This window comes from Oryzias latipes, chromosome 1 (genome assembly GCF_002234675.1).
Source record: "Oryzias latipes chromosome 1, ASM223467v1".
NCBI lineage: Eukaryota > Metazoa > Chordata > Actinopteri > Beloniformes > Adrianichthyidae > Oryzias > Oryzias latipes.
The window spans coordinates 11,994,459-12,015,552 of record NC_019859.2 but is presented as its reverse complement, the minus strand read 5'-3'; the positions used below and the strand labels follow the sequence as shown (position 1 = coordinate 12,015,552).

At 36.6% G+C, this 21,094-nt stretch overlaps 1 protein-coding gene across 2 annotated transcripts; it reads left to right on the top strand.

Moving 5' to 3' along the window:
• The first annotated feature begins 453 nt into the window (after positions 1-453).
• On the top strand, positions 454-17,605 carry LOC105357791. 2 transcript variants are annotated; one of them, XR_002873477.1, is made up of 6 exons: positions 454-911; positions 1,029-1,381; positions 10,669-11,049; positions 11,609-11,743; positions 11,884-11,936; positions 15,887-17,605. XR_002873477.1 is itself a non-coding variant. In XM_023956224.1 (5 exons), the coding sequence occupies exons 1-5, from the start codon at positions 10,508-10,510 to the stop codon at positions 16,007-16,009; spliced, it is 744 nt and encodes a 247-aa protein (XP_023811992.1). In that variant the 5' UTR covers positions 10,476-10,507; the 3' UTR covers positions 16,010-17,605. The 2 variants fall into 2 exon arrangements, 1 of the variants encoding a protein (XP_023811992.1); XM_023956224.1 differs by lacking the exons at positions 454-911; positions 1,029-1,381 and adding an exon at positions 10,476-10,559.
• The last annotated feature ends 3,489 nt before the right edge of the window (positions 17,606-21,094 follow it).

The window sequence follows — 21,094 nt, the reverse complement described above, 5'->3', positions numbered from 1 at the left end:
TTTTTTTTTTCATTTTTGGGTAGCAGCAATTAATGACAGCAGTCAAAAAAAAAAAAAAAAAAGAAGAAAAAACAAACAGACAAAAAATACATGGGGTCAAATTTGAGCCTGTGGGGTCTCCAGGTTGAGGGTTCAAATATAATGGTAATATGCTGAGATGAAAAGGCAAACAATTTAGCTCTGGTTAAAAGTACAGGCATGTAGAAAAGAGAAACAGCAGCTTGAAGTTCTTGTCACCACTCATCCAAGTGGCTTCATGTGTGGCAGTGTGTGAATGTGTGTGGGTGAATAGGTAAATGGGTTTGTGACTATAAAGCACTTTGGGCCTTCGAGGAAGGTAGAGAAGCGCTATACAAGTATTCGCCATTTACCATTTATCTGTCTGAGTAGTGTTGAGTTCAAGTCACATGTGCAGATGGGTCCCCCACATTTGTGCTTTTGGATGGTTCATTAAGAGGAACAAAGAGGGAAAGAAGAGTGTGGTAAATTCTCTCTTTCCACAACAGCATTTTCCAACTCTGAGGACTAAATATCTGGTCTGAATTTGATACCGGACAAGACTTATGATGGTGAAACTAAAACATAACTTAAAAATGTATCTGTGCCAAAATAATAAACACGTCTGAGGCTCTCGAACATTTAGTCTGAACTTTAAAACTTCTGTGTATAACTTTTGACCCAAACCTTTACACTGCTATTTTTGAATTCAAACATGCTTAGAAACCACAGAAAAAAAAGTTCCACTCAACAGACCAATCAAAAGCTGCGTCCCCTTCAGTGGAAAATCTGCGTATCTCACAACATCTTCAGTTAAAACTGTGAGCGTATCTGTAATGAGAAACATTTGTACTTTTTAACGTTCATGACCACATCACTCATGGATCCTCTGCTCATCATGCCTTTTCTCTGGGGTAACTTGTTCTTTTACTATCAGTCAAAGTTGATTTGGATTACTTCAAATGACTTTACTGAATCTCAATTTAAAGTTGTTAAAAAAAATGATTCCTCAAATGACATTTGTCTTTCAGGAGCAGTTTCCTGCAGTTTTAACTGGACTTCTGCATCAGTGTCTGAGGTGACAGTCAGACATGGAGACAACATCACTCTCTATTGTGACTGTAAAATGGGAGATGGAGGAATGACTGTGTGGTTCAGAAACTGTTTCAATGAGAGCCATCCTGTTCTTGTTTTAGATAGAGAGTACTTCTTTCATCATTTAGGGAAAACTCGGTTTATTTGGACAAAGAATGTTTCCTCTGATTCCTACGATCTGATGGATTTTACTACTGTGGAACTGAAGGAAAGAAGGTGGAAGACAAGGAAAAAATTGATCAAAAGACGTGGTTTAATTACAGCAACATCATCAGAAAAATCTCCATCAGTAAGTATTTTACCCAAATGACTTCTGATGAAACGTTTAATGTGTTTTTTCGCAAACTGATTTTAGCAGGCAAAAAAATAATAAAAAATTGCTTAATTTCCATAGAAAATATTTATTTTCTGCTGTAAAGATTGAATGAGATGAAGCTAAGCTATTTCTGTCATCACATATTTTTCACCAGTTTAAATCTTGAATATTAAACATTTGTTTTCATATATGTATTTTTGTTTTCATTTTTATGTTTATGCAATGTTTTTACTTTGTGATGGAATACAAAAACATGAACTCATTTGGCTCAGGGTTAGAGTTTAGGGAAAAAAATAGGAGTTCTGTATAATATTTGTGTTCTTTAATTGTTTGAATCGCCTTTTCTAATTCTACATTAGCATTTTAAAATCATGAAGTAAAAACGTTAAACTACTTTGACAGATGTTTACATGAAGATAAAAGGAAAGATCTTCCTGATATTAAGGTAAATAAAGACTCTTTAATTAGAGAATTTATTTCCAAGCAAAAATCTTTAGAATTTGTTTATTTACTTCTTAATTTTTATGATCACTGATTAGATTTCTGTTAAACTATAACAGTGAACGGAAAATAATAAATCTCTGAAATTTGTAGAACAAAAGCATTTTTTATTAGTTTAAATTTTCATAGGACGCCACCTTCTGGAAGCATTTTCTTTCTAAATAGTATATTAATTGTTAGATAAATACAACAGCTTTATTTATTTTTTATTTTTAATGCAGCCTCCAACAGGCCTCATAACTGTACCAATGACAACAACATAATGCTGGTGTATGCTGGAATCTGCTCTCCTCTGTGTGTCCGATCGTTTCTGTTCTCTCTGCTCTCCTCTCAGTTCTGGTTTACAGGATTTGTCAGAAATCAGGTATCTCAGTACTTTCCTTAGATTACTACATTCATGCCTGATTCTGCATTTAATCATATATCACATGTTTTTTTTAAAGGTTTTCTTCAAACTTCTGCAGAAAACTCTTCTCAAAATTCTGAAAATAAACAGAACTCAAGAGATCAGACGAGACCGACTCAGCAACAGGTCAACAGCACCAACAGCCTGTCACAATATTCTACATTTAACCCTTGTGCTATCTTAGATGACCCCACCCTTACCTTGACGTGTTATTCCTACCATGACAAAGGTGGATAAAGGTGAAAAGATTTCATGTTATCCATGGACACTAGTGAAGATCACAAATCATTGAAGAAAAAAGGTTCAGAGCACTGTCTAGTTGGTCTAGATCACCCAACTCCCAACGTTAAAGTGCCTAGGATAGCACAAGGGTTAAAAAGCCAGTTGCTTTCAAACTGTTTGCTTCATTTGATGCTGGGTACTGGTATCAGCCGATTTTAGATTGTGATTATGGGATTGTGAGTTGGAATTCGAAAGGTGGAGAAAAAAAACAGAATGAGATGAATAAACAACAATCCTCTGGCTGCTTAACTGAGTCAAAAAACATCAATCTTTTCTTCTGTAATAGTTAACTGACCAAATGTGCTGATCCAGCATCTCTTTGTGACTATATGTCACCATGACATGACATCCTGACCCTAAGCGGAGTGAGAGTTGTAGATAATGTTTTTGCATTTAATGTTTACATTGGAATCTTATTAAATAATGTCTTTATTGTATATTTTTGGACTGAATACTACTTAGTTCAGAGGTTAACAAACTTTTTGCAAAGAGGGCAAAATTCGATGAAGTGAAAATGGCCTGACATTTTTTAAAATCTATTTTAATAACATTAAATGCTAATAAACTGTTTAATGACATTTTATTGCAATGTCTTTTTTTTATTTGATCGCTTAGAAAACAAACACATCTAAATATGATTTTACTAAAACTACTTTCAGTTTGTCCGTTTTTTGCACCGTTCGTTGCCGTAGTTAGTATGTGTTGTTTGGTAGTTCCTCTTGACCTGAAACTCCTTGAAAAAAAGTCTCTTAGACAGACACAGATATGAAAGGGTCAATGGCCGACGAAGTGTGCATTATTACTTTTTAACGCATGCCGTGGAAGCCTGAACCACTTCCATGAAGTGAGCTAGAAAGCCTCACAGAAGGGTCACACTATAGTGTTCTCTTAGGCTTAAATGTAATTTAGTCAACCACAATCAAGAAATCCTAAACTCGGTTTTTAGAAAAAATACTGGGGGCTGCATATTATTGATTCTATGACAGGAACATGCGGACTGGTGAAAATCTCAACCCAGGCTGGACTTTGGACATGCCTAATCTGGTATATATTTTTCAATCAGTCCGGAGATATTTGTTTGTTGGCCCTCTTGCATTTCTGCATATTTGCTATTTTAAACACTAAAAGATCATCAACAAACGTAAATATTTCATTCCAGGATGAAGATGTGTGCTATGCTGCCCTGGAAATACGACATTCATCACTGAAACCAAAGAGGAAGAGAACAACTCGGGCTTCTGACTTCAGCACATATTCTACTGTCAAAACATCAAAACTGTAGAACATTTTCCACATATGAGTCCAAGATTGTTACCAGAAAACTAACAAAGCTCTTTGTCACAGATATACATTTTGGCAGATATTTTTGTAAATGTTATCTTTGGCATCTTTAGATTCAATTTAGGATATTTTCTTGCATGCAGACCCAAATGCCATTCAACATTTCAGTTCTAGTACAAAAAACTAGAGCTCTTTGGGCCAAACCTCAGCAGCTAATCCAAGCAATGGAGCAGAACATTTACAGGGACAACATGTGTGCCTTCTATTTTCTATTTACTGTTTAACCGTTGTGCTATCATATGACCCCACCCTTACATTGACGTGTTCTCCCTACCATGACAAAGGTGGAACGATTTCATGTAATCCATGGACACCAGTGAGGTTCATAAATTATTAAAGAAAAAAGGTTCAGAGCACTGTCTAGTGGGTCTAGATGACCCAACTCCCCATGTTAAAGTGCCTAGGATAGCACAAGGGTTACACGGTTTACCTGCAAAAAAATTGATTTTGACTTACAAATTCAATAGGGCGGCAAATAAAGATTTTTGTGCATTTTAGACAAATGCGTAGCTGTATTTTTTACATCTTTACAATCAACCCAGTTTAAATTTAATAACAATTCACAGTTTCCCGTTATTGAAAAACAGAATCGTTCCACCTTCAATTCCTTGAAATAACCTCCTTTGAATTTGATCTAAAGATGCTAATTTATCATATTGGAACTTTTATTTTTCCTAGACAGAAACCTCAGAAGGTACTTCAAAAAACATCAAATGAAATCTTCTTCTTTTAATTCTTTGTTTCTCATAAGATGGCTCTGCCTTGTTGTGTGTCTAAGAAAGTCAACAGTACAGAAACAGGCTCAACCACCCGAAGGTCTTCAATAAAGGAAACACACACAGGAAACCCACAATGGTTTAGCTGCACTCACCTATCCGTGTAGTTCAACACACTGACTAATGAACAGCAAACTCAGGCTACAGATAAATTCGCTGTTTCTACATAATGTGCATCTGCACAAAAGAAAAATGAAAAACAGAAATGATGGTGATGTGGTAAAAATGCATAAGTTAGCAGCTCTTAGGATATTTTTTCTAAAAAGAAAAAGACATGAGTGAACGAGTTCGCCTTTCAGGCAGGTAGACTCTGCAGTATTTACTTTGGTTACTCCCCTAGGGCGGTAGTTAATTAACTCACCTGTTCAGCGTCCTATTTAAGTCCAGGTGTGCAGCCGTTCATTCTCTTACCGCAAGCGCTGCATTCGTCGCCCCACCCTCCTCCCCGGCCCACCTGTGGGCTCCGTTCGGGGTTATTACCCAAATGTTTTATGGAAAAAATTATCTCATGGAATTGTACGGAGCCTGATGCCAAACGAAAAGATTGTGAATGCCAACTTAAAGAATGTGAATATTAAAGTATGTGAAAATAAATATATTCTACTGCATACTTCAAGTTTTGTTTAATGGCAGTTTAACCACTTCCTGGAAGTCATCGAAACTTTAAATCAGTCACGCTTTAAGGGTGAGAAATGACAGGAAACCCACAGCGACGAGCAACATGCAACACCTTTTTGTCAACAGTTTCATGCACAAATAAAAATAGATATAGAAGTTGTGCTGAGAATGAGAAAATTAAAAATGTAGGTGATGATTCTTATTTATCTAGCTGACGTCTTTGCTTTGAATTCAAAGTTATCCTTAAGAAAGACATCCAGATGAGAAAAAGACGAAATACCTTTTCTTTGCCAATCCAATGTTTTCTACTAAAGAAAAGGCAAACTATCAAACTGTCAATCAATCAATCATGACTGTCCAACGTGCTGGGAAGAGTTTAAATGCAAAAAACAATGACTAAAGTTCATTGTAGTGAAGAAATTGAAAGCTGATTTTGTTAAAAGACAAAGTTTTAAGAAAATCTTTTTTTTCCAAAAGTTTATACTTTGTTTATGTTTGTTTTCTAACATGTCTAATTTAAGAGGTTATTAACCCTGAAAAACCCACTGGGTCAAATTTGGCCCTCTTTTTTGATGTTTTTATGTACATTTTTTTCTATTGTGTCCTTTTTATGTTTTTATTTGTATGTATTTTTTGGCTGCTTATCAAAATGAACGTCTTCTTATCAAAAGAAACAAACAAAAACCAAATCTTCTTGATTAACTTTAAAAGCCCTGAAGAAAATTGTTGTTGGGTTCTCCAGGGTTAAAATCCATCCATCTTCTTGACCCGTTTTATCCCTTTCGGGGTCACGGAACTGCCAGGCCTTTTGGTGTGTGAATATGTGTGTGTGTGCAGGAGATGATTGGGGCCTCCTTCCCTCCTCCAATCGCCAGCCTTTCCCCGAAGCATAAAAGTCTCAAGCAACCCCTGTCCCAGTGGCAGCTGAATTCCTGGGAGGAATCTGTTTTATCAGCTTGCCCCTGTTCTCTGACTTGGCATTAGAGGCCCGGGGAAACTGCCTGGTTTTCCTCTATGCGTGTGATCTTTGTTTTCGGTTATGCTTTGCGTCTTGGTGACGTCCCTCTAGTTTCAGTTCCACTTCGGTTTTGTTATTTATTGCATTAGTGCCTACACCCTCAAGTTTGTTACCTTTTTTTCCCCTTTGCAGCTGTCACTCAAATAAACGGCTGCGCTGACAGCCTTTGACCCTTACCGGCTTAACTTTATTTTCTTTATGTTACCTATTTCTCCCTTCCTTGCGGTGGGATGTAACACTTAAGCTGCAGGTTGGGTGAAGCCGGGTACACCCAGCTGGACAGGTCGCCAGACTGTTTGTTGTAAGGCCACACAATCGCACCCACAGTCACACCTAGGGACACAATTTTTGAGTAATCCATCAACCTTTGAAGCCTGTTTTTGGAATGTGGGAAGAGGCCGGAGTGCACGGAGAAAACCCACACAAGCACATTGAGAACTCCACACAAAGGTCCCCGCTGGGATTTGAACTGGGGACTTCTAGCTGTGAGGTGAAACCACTAATCACTGCACAAATAGACACCAAATATATATACAATACTGCATTCTTAAGAATCACCTGCTGCTCAATGTGGACAAGACCAGGGAGATGGTGATCGACTTCCGGAGGAAAAGGACAGTCTTACAACCCCTCTGCATCCTGGGCAAGGATGTGGAAGTGGTGGAGGAGTATAAATACCTGCGTGTGACCATCGACAGCAGACTGAGCTGGAGGAGCCACAGCACTGCTGTGTACAAGAAGGCCTGCAGCAGACTCTACTTCCTAAGAAAGCTGAGGTCTTTCAATGTGTGCAGCAAGATGCTGGGGATCTTCTACCAGTCTGTGGTAGCCAGCACCTTGTTCTCCTCTGTGGTCTGCTGGTGAAGCAGTATTGCAGTCAGTTACACCAACAGACTGAACAAGCTGATCAGGAAGGCGGGTTCTGTCATTGGCTGCAAACAGGACACATTTGAAACAGTGATGGAGAGGAGGTCCCTGAACAGACTCCTTTCAATCATGGACAACCCAGAGCATCCTCTCCACCCTGTTCTGGACAAACAGTGGAGCTCCTTCTCTAGGAGGCTCAGACAGCTCCGCTCCAAAACTACCCGGTACCAGAAATCCTTCATACCCAATGCAATAAGCCTGTACAACAACACACACTGCAAAAGATAACCTTTACAATTTTTATTATCTATTTGTATAGGTTTTTTTTTTCTATTTTGCACGTCTTTTGCACATCTTTTTACCTGCACTGTTCTGTGAATAGCTTTTTAAATTATTCTACCTTGAAGTTTGCATTTATGCTACATTTTTTTTGTTCTTGTTTTTTTTTTATATCATTCTAAGTCTTTTTTTTCCCCTCTGCTGTCAGTTGCTATGGTGACAAAGAATTTCCCACGTGTGGGATCAATAAAGTATTTCTGATTCTGTTTCTTAAATATTATCACAGGAAGTTAAAGTCCAAGTAAACAAAGGTTGACTCAGAAAGGACTGAAGCTAAAGCGTAGCTGAAACACTGCTGTCACTCAGTCTTTTTTCAAATAAATACATTAGGTCCACTTTCAAAAAATAAATTTCAGTCAGATAACTCATGCAGTAGAGAATTATTTATTTTCCATATTTTCTTTTAGTTTGGCATAAGGCTCCATTCAGATACAATAAAACAATATCTCCAAAGAAAACTTCGGGTATAAAAGCTGCCCCTCTATCTGTGTCCGGCTGTTTCTGTTCTTTTGGTTTTCTCCGTATACAAACTATGTCAAAATGCAGGTATGTACTAAAGGATGCTCACAGATCCTTATTTCAATTGAAGTATTTTTCAATGCTAAATTTCCCACTAAAAGAAAAATTCCAATTTTTTATTTTTATTTTTACTTTTAACAGTATTTTTTGTTTACTTTCTATCTCTACTAATATCTCAAAATACTGAAAAGAATTAGCCATGAAGACAAAAGCATCACCAGGTGATGAACCCAAGTAAATATGTTTTTTTAACCTCTCTATCTAAAGGCCAAAAACATGAAAGTTGAAATCTTAGACAGAGAGGACAGTTTGAGTGAGGAGCTAGAAATGGTGCTGGGTTTTGTAACACAATTGTCATGACCGTTTTTATTTTTTTAATTTTTTATTTTTATTTTCAATACTTCTGATCATTAAAAAGTTGTGATAAGCCTAATATTAAAGGACTTATATCATGCAATCAACTTTTTGAGCTTTTCACTGTATTGTAATGTTTATTCCAAACAATCCAAAACTGGGATTTTGATCCATTTGCGCATCTCTCAGCATTCCTGTAAAAACCTGCACTCTGAGCACCAGCCCGTCTTAATCCACAAGGAGTGAAAGTCGGTGCCTCGGAGATCGAGTCTTCTTACTTCGAGGTAAAAAAAATGAACTGTGAAAATAACACCTATTTAGTCAAAACATTGTTTATTAGTGTGCCAAAGGTGAAATCATATATGATTTCACTGAAAGTTTTAAGAAAATATTGATATAGAGTAAACCCTTTAAAATCTTCCGTTCACAATGAGGCAGTACAGCAGGACTCCATGCATCACATCTCTGTGATGTTTTGCGTGCCCATTCTGTGTGATAACAGCACACTGTTACTGTTTAGAGTCAAGTTGAACAGCAGCAGTGTTTCTTTAGTCGTGTTTTGCATGTTGGGCTCAATTTCTGAACAGAGAAAAGTCTCGATACCAAAGAGCTGTTATTCCAGATTTGTTTCAGGAAATGGAAATAAAAAACTTGTCCTTGATCAGTATTTTAAGCATTATTTACTTCAACCAGACCACTTCCAGGAAGTGAGAGAAACTTACAGTGACCGTAAATCAGGCTCAGCCACAGTATAAATGTGAGAATTAACAGGAAACCCACACTGATAAGCTATGAGCCTCAAAAAGACCTGATTACGCAGACATTGTTCTCAATGAAAAGATTTCTTATTATTTAAAATAGAACAATAGTTTTAAGTTAAAAAATAAAACCATAATCATCAACGTTTTTGTTTCAGAATGTAAATATAGTGTAAATAAATGATGGTAAAACTGGCCTAAATGAACTTCACTGAAGTAGACAGGAAGTCCACAGACATGCAGCCCCTTACCCAGCGGTAACAGTTTCACATGTGAGCTGATTCAACACACAGATAAGAGCAAAGTCTCTGTGAGTTCTACCTGTTAGGATGAAAGATCAGGTTAACAAAAGAGTAAAAAGGAGGGATTTACAGGGTTCACCTATGTTAAATTTACATTCTTTATCATAAAAATGATCCATTGAAAGAAGATATTAAATATGTTAAAAGATTCAATGTATATAATAATATTGCTAATTTGTAATGATTTGGGAAAATAAAAAAAATAAAAAGGTTAAAAAGACTTATAAAACATTTTCTTTCTTCTTATCCTTTATGATGTGATCATCTTAACTAATTAATAGACTGTTAAAAGAATTGATTGATTTTTTCATGTGATGATGAGGGGGATCTTTTCTTCACTCCTGTGAATGAGGAGGATCAGGCTTTCAAGTCCGGCCAAAAGCAGATACGGCTGGTGTTCAGTCAGTTCTGCTATAGTCCAACAGAACCACGGCACCCTCAGGATCCAGTGTTCCCAGACACGGCTTAAACATCTCAACATGTCAAAAGTCCCGTCAAAGGAGGCTGCTGAGGATCTCTACGGTGATGCTGCCATCACTGAGCATGTGTGGTCTGTGTAGCAGCTGGTAGTCTGACTTATTCTCACGTAGACATCCTCCAGAGGAGCTGATTAGTTTTGTCGGGTTAAATAGATAGTCTGAACTTTCTCGGAAAAAAAAAACAACACATTTTTAAACATCAATTGTGTGTATTACTCCCCCAAGACAATAAGAAAAAAGAAAAAATAGTTTTAATTGATTTTGACCAGGTTGGCCAGCAGTTCAAATCTCTGTTTTGGTAGAAAAAGGTTTATCACCCTCAATTCTGCAGTTCAGCGCTCTGTTTTTAGACCCAAATTCCTTGTATTTGTATTTGTGAATTCAAGCCAACAAAGAAACCTCAGAAAAAAAAAGTTCCTCTCAGCACACCAATCAAAATCTGCATCCCCTTCAGAGGTACATCTGCGTATCTCACAACATCTACAAGTTAAAGCTGTAACTGCATCTGCAAAGAGGAACATTTGTGTTCTTTGAAACGCATGATTACATCACTCATGGATCCTCTGCACATCATTCTGCCTTTACTATGGGGTAACCTATTCTTTTACTTTCATTCAAATTTGGTCTTATGATTCATTGTATTAGAATTTCAATTTAAAATTGCAAAAGAGAGGCTTTTTAAATGACATCTGTCTTCCAGGAGCAGTTTCCTGCAGTTTTAACTGGACTTCTGCATCAGTGTCTGAGGTGACAGTCAGACATGGAGACAACATCACTCTCTATTGTGACTGCAAAATGGGAGATGAAGGAATGACTGTGTGGTTCAGAAACTGTTTCAATGAGAACCATCCTGTTCTAGTTCTAGATAGAGCGTACCTCTATTCAAATTTAGGGAAAACACAGTTTATATGGACTAAGAACGTTTCCTCTGATTCCTACGATCTGACGATCATCAATGTCACTTATTCTGATGAAGGATTTTACTACTGTGCAACTGAAGGAAAGAAGGTGGAAGACAAGGAAAAAATTGATCAAAAGACGTGGTTTAATTACAGCAACATCATCAGAAAACTCTCCATCAGTAAGTATTTTACAAAAGTGTATTCTTTTTTATTCTGTTTAATCTACAAATGCAATTGTTAGGAAAAAATAAGAATTTGGTCAATTTATAAAGGAATTAATAATTTCTGCTGTATCTCTCTCGTTATGGTCAGAACCTTGAATTTTTGTATAAATTATCATTTGTGAACGTTTTTGAAAAACTTTATGTTTGGATGTAGAAATATAAGGCCAACTGTCTCATGGTTTAGGATTTTACATAATACATGTGTTTTTACTGTAGTTCAATTGGATCTCCTAATTTAATTCTATATATCTGAAAAAAAGCCCCAAATTATCTAGAAGTAAAATATTTGAACTCCTTTAACAAATGTTGAAACTTTCATAACCATTGGAGGATTCAGTTATGCAACAATGAACAGTTTTTATGAACTTAGATGAAAATGTAACTGAATATGAAATTATAAGTTTTATGAAATCTCTGAACTATTAGCATTATGGTTTGATTTTTGAACTTTCTTATCAAATGTTGGATTTCTATGAATCTATTTAAAATCAACCAACTACATTTTTTCCTGTAGAATCCAGTGAACTCCATCATTGCGAAGGTGAGGTACCATGGAATCCAGATGTTTGGTGGAAGCTGCCCCTCTATCTGTGTCCAGCTGTTTCTGTTTTTCTGGTTTTCTCTGTTTACAAACTTTGTAAACACACAGGTCAGTACCAACGGATTTTCACAGATCTTTATTTCATTTTAAGGGTTTTTCAAAGTTTAATCTTCCCCCAAAAGAAAAATTCGGACTTTTACATTTTTCAATTTTTACTTTTAACAAAAATTTTTCATTACTTTCTGCAGTAAAATCTCAAAATACCAAAAAGAATCATCCATCAAGACAAATGCAGCATCAGGTAATGAACCCAGGCAAATGTTGTTTTTTTTTTAACCTTTCTATCTTAAGGCAAAAAACATGGAAGTTGAGATCTTAGACAGACAGAGAGAACAGTTCAAGGGAGGAGTTAAAAAATGGTGGTTGAGCAGCAGGAGCAACAAAAAACAAAACAGTTTTTATGGTTACTTCATTAATTAAAACCTGTATATCAAGTGTATATATATATATATTTGATCAAATGTTTTTTAAAAGTGTAAAAAAAAATTATTGGTGTTGCTGAATTCTATAAGCATTCTTGGAATATTATATCTCCATTATTCATCAGAGCAATTACAGAAATAAAGCAAACCTCAATACTTCCAAAACACATGAATACAGCAGTCACCTCTCTGCTGCCAAAACCTGATAAAGACCTAACTTTCCCATCAAATTATCGCCCAATCTCTCTTATTAATGTAGACTTAAAAATCATCAGCAGAGCTTTAGCTTACAGGATTGAAAAGGTAACCCCCCAAATAATTCACCCAGATCAAACTGGCTTTATTAAAGGAAGACTCTCCTCTCTCAACACGGCGAAGACTGTTTAATTTAATACATTATTCGACTCTACAGCAAAAAGACACCATCTTAGCTACCTTAGATGCAGAAAAGGCCTTTGAGAAAGTCAATTGGACCTTTCTCTTTAGTGTCATGGAAAAATTCGGTTTTGGGGAGTCATTCAATAACTGGATCAAGACTCTCTATAATGCACCTTCAGCCACAATAACCACCAATGGTATTACATCACAGAGCTTTACGCTGTATAGAGGAACTAGACAAGGATGCCCACTTTCTCCTTCCTTATTTATTATATTTACTGAACCTTTAGCAGCAGCTATACGACAGAACCTCAACATAATTGAAATTCAGACGTCTCTAGTCCACCATAAAATTAGTTTATATGCTGATGATGTTTTATTGTTTCTACAAAATCCTCAATCATCATTACAAGAAGTTATACAATTAATTAATCAATTCTCAAAAATTGTAGACTACTCGGTTAACTGAAACAAATCAGCTGTCCTTCCGCTGAATAAAACTGAATGGGAAAGTACAGCCTTTACCTCAGCTATTCCAGTACGCATAAATCACATCACCTACCTGGGTATTAAAATTTCCCCAGTGGCGTCAGAGCTGATTAGCCTCAACCTTACACCTCTGTTGAAAACAGTAAGGGATGACCTGCAATGCTGGGTAAATTTACCTATCTCCATCATGGGCAGAATAGCACTAATTAAAATGACAATTCTTCCTAAAATAAATTATTTACTTTCAATGATTCCAGTGCAGCCCCCTCGGGGCTGGTTCAAATCTTTAGACTCAATCATTACAAAATTCTATTGGAAAAATAAAACACCACAAATAAAATTAACCACCTTGCAAAAACCCAAATCTCAGGGAGGTTTGGACGCTCCCAACATTTACTATTACTCACTTGCTAACCAACTGCAATATGTCTATGAGTGGATTCATCCAAGTCAGTCAGACACCATCTGGTTAGATAGTGAAAAAGAAATGTGCAAAGAACTCCAAATCTCAGACATCCCATTTTTAAGTCAATCTATCAAGAGTCATCCATGTTATAAAGTAATGACAATAGCCTCCACTCTCAATGCCTGGTGGAAACTTCATAAAATTACAAACTCAAGTCTATCTATATCTTATTCTACACCTTATTTGGAAAAATCCAGATTTTTTAAGCAATAAAAACCAATCAATCTTCAATTCTGGGCAACAAAGGGTATTACACATCTCAAACATATTTTTTATTCTAGTACAATTTTCTTATCTTATCCAAGTATTTGGCATCAGGAATAGTCAATTTTTAGAATACCTACAACTTAAATCTTCAATAGAAGCCAAAATATCTGTAACTACAATAAATCTAGATCTTCCACCTGCAGTAACAGATTTAATAAAAATAAACTCAAGAAGGAAACTTCTCTGTAAAATATATAAAATAATCATATTCTCAGATGAATCTTTATCACTTCCCAAAACAAAGTGGGAAAACGATCTTTCTATTTCTGGTAACACTGAGTTCTGGCTTCAAATATGTAAAAACATCTATACTATGACAAAAAACACTAACTTACAACTAATACAATACAAAACCCTCCATAGAATTCACTACACAAGAGATAAAATGTCAAGAATGGGATATGATTCAGAGATCTGCTCATTTTGCACTCAAAATACCCCAGACACATATATTCATGCAACTTGGGACTGCTCACCCGTTAAAGAATTTTGGGAAGAAATCACCCAAACCTTATCTACCTTCTTGGCCTGCCTCATCCCTTTATCACCCTCATTGTGTCTTCTAGGAGACCTATCAGAATTAACACATTTGAATATTGACCCATCCAAGATTAAATTCATTCTTTTAGTAATAACAATAGCTAAGAAAACAATTTTCATGAGCTGGAAATCAAAGAACACCATAAACCTATCTTTATGGAAATATTTATTTCTTGAATATATTTCTTTAGCCAGTTTATTACCTTCTCTCCCCGACACAATCACACCACTATCAGTATGGTCAGCCTTCATGGAGTTCCTAGACGAACAGTAAGTCTCATCTGAGAATCAAGTATGTGACTGTTGTGTGTCCTTACCCTTTTCACCTTTTTCTCTCTATAAGGTCCTATTCACTTCATTTGCAGGCGTCTGGTTATATGATTCTTTAATAACGTACCCTAAGTATGTAGTTAACACAATGTGTGACAGTTAGTTCAAGCTTGGGGATGGAATTCTCTCTCGTTGTCATTAGATCAGACACACACTCACACACACACCCACACACACCTACACGCACACACACACCTACACACACACACGCTTTATGTGGTAGTTGTCAGATCTGGGTTTTTTTCAAGTGTTTGTTGTTTTGTTTTGTCTTGTTTTGTTTAGTTGTTGTGTTGTCTCACTTAAATAAAAATAAAAAAAATAAAAAAATAAAAAGACTGACTAAAATGAAAAAATATGATGGCCAAGACCATGCAAAGGAACAATGCAAACAAAAAAAGAAACATTGCATTTAAAAATAAATGATGCTGCAAAGAAAAAATCCCCAATTGTAGTGAATTATCAGGGGTTGACTTTGCCCGTGCACAGCTGTGATAAGAAAGAGAAAGAAGGAACAGGAGTACAGATTGGAAAAGGTACAAGAAAGTAGATGAACATGTCAGTGTTTAATGTCACTATGTGTACGCTTTAATGTATTATTTGTTTCTAGACCATCTAGCCCCAGCTTTGAAAGTAAATTGGAGGATGCTGGTTTATTGTTAGGTTTTGCTAACAGGAAGAAATTCATTGTGCAGAAAGACCCTTGAGAAGAGAAGAATTGAATTTTGTAGCTTTACTCCAACATGCAGCAGAAACACAGTTCTATGTTCCACCGCCCGCTCTAATCCAGAACAGTCTCTACCACAAACACAACCATGAACAGGTACTGAGAGCCTGGAACCAAAATACATCTGTTGTTTTTATCATTAATAATCATACCAACAATAATCTAGGGTGTGGGTAACAATTGGATGAATGTGAAGTCGGCTTTTTTATTTGCAGCAGCGTTCCTTTTTTTTGTGTTTCTTTGATTTCCTACATCACTTCTTTTTATTTGCAGCAGCCTAAAGAGTTTGGAATTATGGATGATGTTTAACGTTGAGTAGTTTATTACGCAAGAGTTTTTCACCCAGTGGATATTCCCTAATCTCAAAAACTCAGAACCATTGGGATTAAATCATTCTTGAATAGGAAAATGCTTTGGACTACCAGGTTTTGTAAATTACTGCAACCACATGGAGATATTTGAGGCATTAGAGAGTTTGAGGGACATCAGCTGTAGAACTGAAGCCACATGTATGAAAAGTGTTTTCATCACATTTTCTCACAATGAAGGTAAAAAATTAAACTTTTGCATTTCAGGATGCTGCACTGGAAATCTACCAACCATCTGTGGGACCGAAGAGGAAGAACGCAGCTCATCCTTCAACCTTTAGCACATATTCTGCTGTCCAATACACCTCACATGTGGATCATCTGTCATAAAGGAAACAAGGAAACTGATGAAGTCAAGTGAACATTTTTTGAAAACGTTCTTTTTTTTCCAGAAAATATTGATATGAAAGACCAGCATTTCACGAAAACTTATCGTAAAAGTTTTTGTGTTTTTAAGCCAAATATTTTGCTGTTAAACTAGGTTCACACCGGCCTCAGCAATGAGTTAAAGGGACCAATTTCAATAAAAAGTTCATGTAAAAATGTGTAAAAGTACATTTGTGTTCAAATATTTGCATTTTCATGTTCATTTGGACATTCTTAAGACTGTTTTCGGGATCTCCGTACTGAACGCAAGTTGAAAGTTAAACTAGTAGAACTTTGAACAATCAGGGACTCAGATTTGATAGTGACGGGTCAGAGTCAAAGTTGATCATGGAGGAGAAATTCATAAGGGAAGTTTGTTCCCGGCCAAAATTATACTGTATAAAGTCTTTCGTGATTTGCACCAATTTGATATTTTGCATGAAGCCTCTTCCAACTGTCGGTGGCGGACATGAGCTTATCTTGGAAAGCGACAGTCCAGGGTGAACACTGTGTGCTAAAAGAGCGTTCAAGAATCCATAATCAGCGTGTTCTTGAACACGTGTCGAATGCCTGGCGTGAAAGTAGCTTTAGGGTCAAGTGTTGCAACAATTGCTAAACTTCTGCCCAACTGTTTTTTTTTATCACAATGAGGCATTACAGCAGGACTAAACCACTTTTAACGTCACCTAGGAGTGAGTAATTGTGTTATTGACTATACAAAAGGGGCAAAGTTAAAAAGCCTTGATACCAGAAAGTAGTGGACACCCTAGATTTTTCAAATACACAAAAATTGTTAAAATTGATTGTTAAATTTTTATTTTTTGACTTTATGAAGGACAAATTTGTTGATAAAACAGATTTCCATGCGTCACATCTGTGTTTGTGCCCAGTTCTGTGTGATAACAGCAGACTGTTACTGTTAAGAATCAAGTTGAACAGCAGCAGTGTTTCTTTTGTCATGTTTGCATGTTTGGTTCAGTCTCTGAACAGAACATGAGACAATAGCTCTAAAAGGAAACATTTGTTTCAGGAAACGGCAAAAAACGTTGTTGATCATTATTTTAAGTACTATTTATTCAACAAGGCCCCTTCCAGGAAGTTAGAGAAACTCACACCGACCGTAAATCAGGCTCAGCCACAGTCTAAATGTGAGAATTAACAGGAAACCCACACTGAAAAGCTATGAGCCACAAAAAGACCTAATGTCGCAGACATTTTTCTCAATGAAAAGATTTCTTATTATTTAAAATAGAAAAATAGTTTCAAGTTAAAAAAAAAACATAATCATCAATGTTTTTGTTTCAGAATGTAAATTTAGTATAAATAAATGATGGTTAAACTGGTCTAAATGAACTTATGCAGCCCCTTACCCAGTGGTAACAGTTTCACATGTGAGCTGATTCAACACACAGATAAGAGCAAAGTCACTGTGAGTTCTACCTGTTATAATGAAAGATCCAACGTTTAACAAAGGAAGGAATTACAGGGTGTACCTATGTTATATTTACATTAAGATATAAAATGTGTCCAAAATGTCAACAGATTTTGGGAAACTCCTAAAATAAAGGTTTCAAATACTTTAAAAAGGTTTTGTTTCCTTCTTTACCCTTATCATGTTATCATCTTAACCAATCATTAGATTACTAAAAGCATTGATTGTTTTTGTCATGTGATGATGATGAAGATCTCTGTGGCGATGCTGCCATCACTGAGCATGTGTGGTCTGTGTAGCAGCTGGTAGTCTGACTTATTCTCACATCTACTTCTTCCAGATGAGGGCTACAATGATTCATCTCGACTATGTTGAAAAAACAACATTGATTGCGTGTACTCCTCCTCCAAGGCTATAAGAAATGAGAAAAAAAATGAGATTTTCTTGAACTGATTTAGACTTTGTTGGGTAATTAAAAGATTCTCCATGTTGGCTCTCAGTTTGGTTGCGAAAGGGAACAAGCATCACTTTTCATGTTTATTAAAACATGGACGAAATGAAAAGTCAAAACGAAAACCTAAAAACATGAACTTCATCTAATTAATTGTTTATTACTCCTCAAATGTCTTTTTTTTTTTTAAAAAAACATCTTTCAGCTCTTCCATCTGACTCTTTAAAGTGTTCTCTTGATACTTACTGTTGTAAAGAAAACAAAACTTTAAAGAAAAATGCTAAACTAGATTTTTAAAAAAATGTAAAGTCTCTGTTACAAAAAACTACAAAATCAAAACGAACTGATGTCTTTTGGCATGTAAAGCTCACAGGAAACCCACAACAACAACAGATTGAATCATGCAGACAGATGGAGAGTGTAGATAAGTTCACAGATTCAACAGCTACAAAAAACACAGACTCCAGTAAAGTGTAATGTTGTTTCGTCAGGACAATGTTTATAACTAAGACTTCATTTACACCACACAGTAAGCTATTATTGTACAAATACAAATGGAGTGTCTAAATGGCAGTTTAAACTCTGCACAAACTCTGCTTGTATCAGCAGTTGTACTTTTGACAAGTAACCCCAGTGGTTTAGCTCTGAACGCCGTACCAGTTTCACTTTGACACACGCTGGAGCTATTTTCCCATAGAAACTTGTTTGCTTCCTGAAGCTGGGCCACAAGTGTGTTTTGGGTTTTATTATTTGTGGGGGGTTTTCTGCTAAAAAAGTGGCTTGATTTTAGTCAGAGGTTGCTTGAATGCAGCATCTGGTCCATGAAGACGTTCTGTTTCTGCTGTTTCCTGGAGAGGTGCTTTATCACAGCTGTCAGCAGGTGGATTGTTAAGTGGGGGATGTAACTTGTGTTCTTGAATGTGCTTTTAGCCCATGGTGTTCACACTGAGCAGGCAGGAAGGGGCTTCTTCTCCTACTTTTTCTACTGTATACTAGGGCATGACTGCCACCTACAGGTGGAAGAGGCTTGTTGCGAAAAGTGGTGCAGATCTTGATGCAGGCTTTTTCTTTCACAGCTCTATTCCAAAATATGAAAGCCTTGGTTTGAAGGAAGCCCGACAAACCACAATTATTATTTTCTTCTCCGAGATCAATGTTTAAACGGTTGACACTTCCATTAATTAACCCTTGTGCTCTTAGATGACCCCGCCCTTACTTTGACGTGTTGTCCCTACCATGACAAAGGTGGATAAAGGTGGAAAGATTTCATTTAATCCATGGACACCAGTGAAGATCACAAATCATTGAAGAAAAAAGGTTCAGAGCACTGTCTAGTGGGTCTAGATGACCCATTCCCAACGTTAAAGTGCCTAGTAAGCACAAGGGTTACAAGGGACACCATCCACAAGTCACTACCAAATCCAATATTCTCCAAATTCTCTGCTTCCTCGCTTTTTGGGGGTAACGATGACAATGAGAACTCTTTCATCTCCTTTATTCTGTGTTTGTGCACACACACACACACATGCACCTTCAAGCACAATGGCAAATTTAGGTGTAGAACTGTCCAGCTGGAAGGATGAACTGGCTCACAAAAGATGTCTGAAAAATTATGCTTTTCTTAAAAGGAAGAAATCCTCTTTTGATCATTTGTAAAAGCGTTCCCTGTGGTCTTTTACGGTAATTATGATTATGAAGTTTTAAACTAAATCAAAAAACCTGCATCGTTTTCTATATTTTTTCCAGCGGGGTAGAACTTCATTAGCAATCCCTCCCCCTTTCCCCTCCCCATTGCTGAGAGCTTGGAGCAGTGAACCACCCAATCTGCTCCTGACTCACAATTATATGAATAAAAAATAACCAGAAATTCAGTTTTAAGCTTAACGTTATATTATATTTTTCCTCCATCATCATAAAAAGGCCGCAAAAACATTAAAAACACACACAAAAATTGATTTTCATCAGAGTAGGTCTTTAAGCATCATTTCCCAGCTTAATTCTACTTTTAGTTCCTAATCCAGCTGCAATCATACGTTAAATGAGGCAACTGCCTAAATAAGGATGATGAATTGCCAAACTACCATGCAAATCGATCTGTGTTTAGTCAAATTTATGGAATAGCCAACTCTATCAAAACTGCTGGACTGAGGGGTGAATAACAAATCATAACAGGCAGTTTCATTTTCAAAACCTGTGTGCAGCTCTGATGATCACTGCAGGCTCTGCATTGATTTTCAGCACTGGACAGCTCCCGGGCATCAATAAAAACCAGCACGTGTCATCAGCTACAGCACAGTTTGCAAACAGCTCCTCCATAACTTCCTCTTGCTCTTTGTGACTCATTGATTTGTGTTTAAGATTCATTTCTGTGTGTGTGTGTGGGTGGGGCATGGTCAACGACCGAAAAGAAAAGGCTTCTTTTTTTTCCTTTAATGATGACTTACACGTTTACATCCTGAAACCCCAAGTAATGACCCAGATTTTAGGATGAGTCCGAACTGTACCTGTCTGTCACATTCAAACTTGTAAGATGTGTTTAAAAAACAAAGCCCGGAAAAAACCCTCTGTGACTGATAAAGGAAGACAAAATTCCTTTCAGAATTCCCGTTTATTTATTTTTTATTTATTTTTGCAGCAGCAGCATCAGGACACATCCTGGTGTGGAGTTAATGCTGCACAAGGATACAAGAAATTAATAAAATAAGAAAAGGAACATCAATTTAAAAAATTGTAACAAAAAAAAATCAAGGAACGTTTATTAGATACAAGGGTCTTGCAGGTGTTTTAAAAATTAACCCATTTTCATTATTTATTGCATTCTTTAAATCGACAGTATTGGCAGAAGTGGAGTAATTTGATAATAATGTGATGCCTTTTGAGTAAATGTTCAACACTGCAACCACAAGGGGGCACAAAGTAGTGCTTGTGTGTGCCAGTCCAGCTAAATCCAGAGGGTAGGAGGTGAAACTACAGCCACATCAGTCATGCCAATCACAATCAGAACCTTCATACTAGAGGGTGCTGCTGGAAATTGGACAACTAATACTGGAAGGAGATAAGAAAGGCATAATCATAGGCAGAGAAAAGAAAGAAAGGCAGGACTTGGAGTAGGAGCTCTGAATGTAGGGACTTGTTAAAAAAGGTTCTGGATGTGAAAAGGGTGTCA

Excerpts from the sequence above, each read along its gene's own strand:
- LOC105357791 (XM_023956224.1), top strand. The coding sequence starts at position 10,508 with ATGATTACATCACTCATGGATCCTCTGCACATCATTCTGCCTTTACTA. Across the intron at positions 10,560-10,668 it reads CATTCTGCCTTTACTATGGG|GAGCAGTTTCCTGCAGTTTT; the intron begins GTAACCTATTCT and ends TCTGTCTTCCAG. Across the intron at positions 11,937-15,886 it reads CAAGACAAATGCAGCATCAG|GATGCTGCACTGGAAATCTA; the intron begins GTAATGAACCCA and ends TTTGCATTTCAG.